The sequence below is a fragment of the Mesoplodon mirus genome (genome assembly GCF_964341445.2).
Source record: "Mesoplodon mirus genome assembly, chromosome: 7".
Classification (NCBI taxonomy): domain Eukaryota; kingdom Metazoa; phylum Chordata; class Mammalia; order Artiodactyla; family Ziphiidae; genus Mesoplodon; species Mesoplodon mirus.
The window spans coordinates 10,315,926-10,323,319 of record NC_138983.1 but is presented as its reverse complement, the minus strand read 5'-3'; the positions used below and the strand labels follow the sequence as shown (position 1 = coordinate 10,323,319).

At 48.5% G+C, this 7,394-nt stretch overlaps 1 protein-coding gene across 6 annotated transcripts; it reads left to right on the top strand.

Annotated features, from left to right (window-relative positions):
* Positions 1-45: 45 nt before the first annotated feature.
* TMEM138 (transmembrane protein 138) lies at positions 46-6,638 on the top strand (the record flags this gene model as incomplete). 6 transcript variants are annotated; one of them, XM_082629071.1, is made up of 6 exons in its annotated part: positions 525-733; positions 858-1,116; positions 2,116-2,380; positions 3,578-3,749; positions 5,271-5,346; positions 5,640-6,638. In XM_082629071.1, the coding sequence occupies 4 exons, from the start codon at positions 2,253-2,255 to the stop codon at positions 5,750-5,752; spliced, it is 489 nt and encodes a 162-aa protein (XP_082485197.1). In that variant the 3' UTR covers positions 5,753-6,638. The 6 variants fall into 6 exon arrangements, with proteins under 6 accessions (XP_082485194.1, XP_082485197.1, XP_082485198.1 ...); XM_082629072.1 differs by lacking the exon at positions 858-1,116; XM_082629070.1 differs by having other exon boundaries at positions 525-1,016.
* Positions 6,639-7,394: the final 756 nt, after the last annotated feature.

Here is a 7,394-nt window from a genome sequence, read left to right as displayed (position 1 = left end):
TAGCACTTCCGGTCGCGCGCGCTTCCGCGCGCGGCCGCCTGGGAAATGAAGTCCAGAGCCGCGGGGTCGCCGGCAGACGAGGTGCTGACACTAACTCCAGTTCCTCCGCGGGCGTTTCTTCCCCAAGCCCGGGCTTCCAGGGACCAGGAACGCCGTCACAGATCGGTCCTGTCCCTCACCCCCACCCCCTTGATTCCGTGGAAGCGGAAATGTTCGAGCCGACGCGAAGCCTCTGGCCAGGGGCTGGCCCTCGGCAAGGCCGCACGCGGGGTGGGCGGGAGACCTTGGCCCGCACCTGGGAGCCCTGGAACAGGGCGCAGCGACGCTGAGAGAGGGGCGGGTCCAGGAATGCGGGGGCCTAAACATGGCGACCGGGCGGACCGGGGGAGAAAAAGCCGAGGACAAGCGGGTAGCACGGCGCAGACTGAGCCCGCGTCAGCCATCTATTTCCGGAATTTAAAATCGGTTTCCGGAAGCCTGGACGGTGTCCCCGTGACAACCGACGTTGGGCCTTCTAGGTGAGAGTGCTGAGGAGGAGTGGGTAAAGTGGCCAGAAGTCGGCATTTTGTTAATTGCTTTGGTTTTGGTTTTTTGCTAAGGCAGCCCTATTTTAAAGTGGATTAGGAAGGCTGAGGAAAATTACTCAGGGGACAGAGGGAACGCGGCAGATAGCGGTGGACAAACTGCGAAGACCGCTTCATTACCTTGGGAATCACCGCTGCCCTAACCCGAGGTTGATGGTCGTCCTTCCCGTAGAGATGGCGGTGGGCGGCTCTATATAACGGATCCTCACAGCAGCCTTCTGTGGTGGCCTGTGAAGTAGTGGTTAAGAGCACGGGCTTTGTTTTCACACCTAGTTGTGAATCCTGGCTCTGCTCACCTGCAACATGGGGGAACGACTTGAACTCTGACCCTGTGTCCTTGCCTGAAGAATGGGGGTAGTTCTTGCATACCTTGCAGAGTAGTTGCGAGGATTAAAGGAAACTGTCTTGGTTGACAAAGTTATCTTGGTGCCGGTATGTAGCTGGTAGCTATCAATATTATTTGATGAATAAGGAGACTCGGTTCAGAGAAAAGCACCTTCGTACATCCACTAAAGTGGGACTTCTCCATCAGGTGAGGTGGACGAGGTTCCGCAGCTTCTCAGAGCCTCTGTGTAAAGTGGGGTAATAAGCGTAAGAACTGCTACTTCTCAAGATGGGTGTAGGATTAAATAAGGAAAAGAATATGAAGAGTTTGTAAACCGTAACATTTTACCGATATTAATTTAATCATTCTGTAACACTTAGAAGCATTTTGAAATTTGTTTATAGATTTGATCCAGCTGGAGGGGGTCACAGGACACCCCCAAAGCAGCTTCCGGGTCCTGGAATAAATGAAAATAAAAGCCCAGCTCCCCTTACCTGGGGCCACTGTGTTGCTACCATAATCGTAAACGTTAGGAGAGCACTATTTCCTCTCAGCTTTTTCTGCCTACACCACTTCCCACTTCTCCTATGCCAGCGATTGTTTTTCCCACCTAGTTACATGTAAACCTGTCAGTTATGTAAGAGGCAGCTTTGTGCAGTAGTTAAGAGCACAGACTCTGGACCAAGACCGCCTAGATCTGAATGCTAGCTCTGCCACTTATTAGCAATGTGAACTTGGACAAATTATTTTACCTCCCTGGGCCTCAATTGTCCCCTCTGTAAAATGGGGAGAGTAACAGTGTGGCTTCTACCTCAAGGGTTGTTGAGAGATTTAAGTAATGTTAGTGCTTAGAATTGTAAGCAATATTGTAAGTGATAAACAAAGGTTTTGCTGCTGCAGTTAGTAATAGAATTAGTACTGTTACATGACCAGACAGTCACTGTGTGTAGTATCCCTAGATTCCTTTGGACTCAAAAGTGTTTAGAAAGAGCTCTACATTTAGAGGGTTCCAGTCATGGAAAAAGGTTTGAGGGTGAGGGTCCCTGGAAGGAGTGACTAGTTGGGGTTTTTTTGTTGTTGTTGGTTTTGTTCATTGATGTATCCCAAGCACCTAGAATGGTGCCTGGCACATAATAAGTCCTTGGTAAATATGTATTAATGAATTTCTAACCTCCTTTTTTTCTTTTTTTTTTTTTGCATCAATAGGCCCTTATCTGAGAGCAAGGGAGACAGCTCTGATTCTGAGGAACTATAGCTTCTCCCTCAGTGCCTGGGAGAGTACTAGGACTGCTTTCTGGGAACTGTGGAATGTGCCCTTGGGGGCCCAAGATAGCAGAAGGAAGATGCTCCAGACCAGTAACTATAGCCTGGTGCTCTCCCTGCAGTTCCTGCTGCTGTCCTATGACCTCTTTGTCAATTCCTTCTCGGAGCTACTCCGAATGGCTCCTGTCATACAGCTGGTGCTCTTCATGTAAGTTCAGTGGGTGGGACAGCTCAACCCAAGCAGTCTGAAGTCCCCGACAATCATAATTCAGCATTTTAAAGTTATTAATAGAGAAATATCGGGGAGAATAAAATTGCACTTTGTCCTGGGTACTCCATGGTCCATAGACATGTCATGGTCCATAGACATGGGCCTGTTTTGATATACTTCTAACAAGGCTTTGGGACACAGGGAGCAGTGCACATTGAAAATGAGGGCCAGATTGCTGACACTGTCATTTCCTCCATCTTCGAGTAGAAATATTGTCTTACAGTGCCATGAAAGAGGGTTACAAAATGTCAAGTAAAAAGGGTAATCAGGGACTTCCCTGGTGGTCCTCTGGTTAGGACTCGGGGTCTTCACTGCTGTACTTGGCACTTTCACTGCCGTGGGCCCAGGTAAGGATAATCATATTAATAACATATGCATCCCATAGGATGGAAGCTATTGGCACTTTCCCTTCACAGTGATTTTTAGTCTCCATGAGGCAAGTTCTAAACAGAAAACCACAGTCTAAGACACTGTCTTCCTTCACTCAGCAAGTATTCATCAGCCTGCCAGTGTTCTAGTTGCAGTGGTGAACCTGACAAGTTCTTCCTTTGATGGAGTTTCCATTCTAGTGGAGAGAGACAACAAATACATTTTAAAAAGATAATTTCAAATAGTGATAAATGTTATACAATGGATATAAAGTACCTGGGGTGGGGAGGGAAAGGCTACTGTAGGTAGTGGGGTGAAAGAAAAGTCTTTTTGAAGAGGGGACATTTGCACTGAGACATGAACGGCACTAAGGCAGCCAGGCGTGCACAGATGAGGGAAAGTGCATTGCTGTCTTGCTAGAGGAAAACGTCTGACAGGACCAGGTTATGTGACAGACAGGGCAGGCATTTTCTGGATACAGGGAGGAAACTAGCTGCTTCTCACAGATGCCTGGGAGCTTTGTTGAGTTGGGAGTGTCAGCAGGAAAGCCTTGTCCGTAGACTGCCACTCAACTGATGGGGCCAGCGGGTAGTTTTAGCTTCGTGTCATTTGGGGTCCAAAACCCAAACTACCTCTGGGGAGGTTTCGGAGGACTATATATAACAAGGAAGGACAGACTCCATGGTGTCGCTTAGGACTCAGGGCTGGCTCCTGGGTCCTCCCCAGGCCTCCATTTGGCTGTCCTTTTGTTTTCTGTGTCTGCAGCATCCAGGATATTGCAGTCCTCTTCAACATCATCATCATTTTCCTCATGTTCTTCAACACCTTCGTCTTCCAGGCTGGCCTGGTCAACCTCCTCTTCCATAAGTTCAAAGGGACCATCATCCTGACAGCTGTGTACTTCGCCCTCAGCATCTCCCTTCATGTCTGGTTCATGGTAAGAGTGAGGCTCTGAATCCTTAAAGGGCTAGGAATGTTTTTTTGTGGGAACCCAGAATCTCTGGATGTTTATATCTCACAGAGTCCTTGATAAGAAACAGGTGAAATGAATGTGGTCCAGCCTGAAGCTAGACACATGAGAATTTCATAAGGCACTTTTATCTAACCTTATATGTTGAAGAACAGCCTTATCCAAGAGTCCAAGGACACTTCTGGAACATTCAATTCACTTTTGCCCCAAAAGGCCTGCCAGGGCTAAAACAGGAAGTTGAATCTATTTCAGCGTTAGCTGTTTGGGCAGGTGAATGTTGGTACAGCATATTCTTCGGCATCATTGTCCCGTGGGAAATAGCCAGGCAGGAGTGCCGCTGGCCCTTTGGTGCTGCATGCCCTCTGATGCATCCCCATCACTTACACTAGGAGAACCGACCCCAAGATGCCTCCCTTTGGTTCTAACATAGGCCTCAGAGCAGATCCAGTTTTCATGGTTTCGGATTTGTTTTTTGTTGTTGTTATCGTTTTTGGCCACGCAGCATGGCTTGTGGGATCTTAGTTCCCTGAGCAGGGATCGAACCCCTGCCCCCTGCAGTGGAAGCACAGAGTCCTAACCACTGGACCGCCAGGGAATTCCCTCAGATTTCTTCTGCTTCACAAATTCTTCCATCCCTTCGGGTATCTCATGTGCTTCTCATGTACTCATTTTATGGAACATATTAAAACCTCAGGGTTCTCTAGTCATTTCTTTACTAAAGGTACCTTCTCAGACCAAACGTCCCGTTAAGTTGCCCTTGTGATTCCACAGAGAGAACTGGAGCTCACAGGGAAGAAGCAGAGCAGTGCCGAAATCTCCAGGTGCTTCCCGGAGAGGATTGTCTCTGCTCTGGTTCCTGGAGCCAAAATAGTCCTGGCTTTGTACTGTGAAGCTGTTAATCTGATTAAACCCTGAGTGCACCAAGCCTTTATCTGACAGGAACTGAGCCTGATATTTCCAAGGCAAGACAATGACCATGCTGAACTCCTGAGGTGATGTGTATCATTTCTCCTCAGCAAAGGCTATGGGATGAAATGGAATAAATGGCTTAGTTCAAACTTCCTCCCTCAGAGTTACAAGAATTTTCCCTCTGTAGCAAAAAAAAGGGAACTTGAGGGCTTCCCTGGTGGCGCAGTGGTTGAGAGTCCGCCTGCCGATGCAGGGGACACGGGTTCGTGCCCCGGTCCGGGAAGATCCCACAGGCCGCGGAGCAGCTGGGCCCCTGAGCCATGGCTGCTGAGCCTGCGCGTCCGGAGCCTGTGCCCCACGACGGGAGAGACCACACAGTGAGAGGCCCACGTACCGCAAAAAAAAAAAAAGGGAACTTGAGGTTCCTTTGAAAAGCACTCCACGGGCTTGTGGAAAGAAAGAACGGGGGTGCATTAGCCTGATATTAAACCAGGTGGCATCTCTGCAGCTAACCACGTTGGAGATGTGAGGGCCTCATCTAGCCATTCACATTTCTCTGTGTACTCATGTCTCCTTCAGAACTTACGCTGGAAAAACTCCAACCGCTTTGTCTGGACAGATGGACTTCAAACGTTATTTGTATTCCAGAGACTAGGTAAGGACCAGCATCCTCAGGCCTAGGTAAGGAGCATCCTCAGGCCTCACTTTGGTCCCACCTGTGGCTCTGACAGCCAGGGCCTTGATCCTGGCTTCCCAGCCCATCACAACCAGCGTGGGATGAGTGGGACAGCCACACCAAGAACAGGAGAGACCACTGCCCTCTGCCCTTTCTGGGAGTCACTGGGAAATCATGAAGCAGGGCCCCTCAGCCTCGTCCAGTTATGTTCTTACCCTGAAACAAATACTCAGGAGCATCCCTGAGGCTTCTTTTCTGTTTATTACCCACAGCGGCAGTGTTATACTGTTACTTCTACAAACAGACAGCTGTGAGACTGGGTGATCCTCGCTTCTACCAGGACTCCTTATGGCTGCGCAAGGAGTTCATGCAAGTCCGAAGGTGACCACTTCTTGTCACACTGATGGATGCCTTTCCTTCCTGACAGAAGCCACATTTGGGGCTCTGCAGAGGGGATGGTCAGCCCTGTGCACTAGGAAGCAGCTTGAGATTTCTAGGACAGGCCCAGGCCAGTTGTGTTCAGCAGTTGAGAAGGAAGAGCCTCCCTCTAGCAAATGAAAGTGTTCACTAATACAGAGCCCGCACGTCATCCCTTCCCGGCCTCCTGCCGCAGTTCTGCCCCCTTTCCTTTCCTGTTCTCTGCCCCTCTTCCTCACAGAGGGCTCTGTGGCTTTATCCTGGGGAAGCTTTCCACTGAGCCCGGAACAGGAGGAACTCCCAGCCCCTGTTCCGTTTGCACTACACACTGATGACTGAAGGATGCAAAGAGTGACTTTTCTGGGCTCCAGACTGATCACACCTCAGACATTTAGATTTTATACCCAAGGTACTTTTTCTACATTTTGTAAATAGGAAGTAAATTCTTTCCCATAAATGATGGAGTCTCTGCCTCGCTAGATCTCTTCGTGGTTAAGAGACATGCCAAGTCCTAGCCTTAGCATCTACTCGGTCCAGTGGCAGATTGAGCCACAGAGCAAATACGGATATTTACTGAATCCCACTGTGAGGACAAGATGAAATTCAGGATGTAATTTGATGCCCCACCCCCATCCCTGGAGTTCCAGACTTCGGTGTTTTATTCAGTCTCTCCCCCTGTCAGAGCCCTAAATTGCCCTCAGAAGAGTAAAAATGTTCCCTAGACTCCTGGCAAAAGAAATTTAAAAGTTTGTGTGCCCATAGTATCAGTTTTCTACTGCCAGAATAATGTTGTGTAACAGACCCAGCACCAAACTTCAGTGGCATATAACAATAAACAGTTCCGTGGCTCTTGAGTCTTGGGGTTCAGCTGATCTGTCTGGGTTTGGGTAGTTTTTGCTGGGCTTGCACATGTGTCTGTGGTCAGCTGTGGGTCAGCCAGGCAGGTGTGATGATCTTGAGATCCTTGATTCTTGGCTAACTTAGGCTGTCCTCAGCTGGCATGACTCTGCTTCACATGACTTATCCTCCAGCAGACTTGCCTGGGTCTGTTTACAGACAGTGGCAGGGGAGCAGGAGAACAAGCCCTAGGGTGCAATCCCATTTCAAGCCTCTACTTGTATTGTGTCTCCAGACTCCCATAGGTCAAAGCAAGTGATGTGACTGAGCCCAGTATCTGGGAAAGTGCTACAAAGTTTCCTGGCAAAAGACACGGATACAAAAAAAAAAAAAAGGACATGGATACAGAGAGGGCCATTAATTCAGTCAGTCTACCCACCCCAGAAAGTTGCTCTGTGAAACTCATTATTTGGAGATACTCTAGCCCAGGAGTCGGAAAACTTTCTGTAAAAGGCCAAATAGTAAATATTTTAGATTTTGAGGGCTGTGTGGCCTCTGTTGCAATAACTCAACTCCGACATATTGTAGCATGAAAGCAGGCAGAGATGATATATAAATGAATGACCTGTGTCACAAAATGTTTTTCTTTTGGTTTTTTTTCCAACCATGTGAAAATGTAAATTTAATCTTAACTTGAGGACCATACAAAACAGGCTAGATTTGCCCCCAGGCCATGGTATGCTGACCCCTGGGTTAGAAGGCTAGAATGAAGT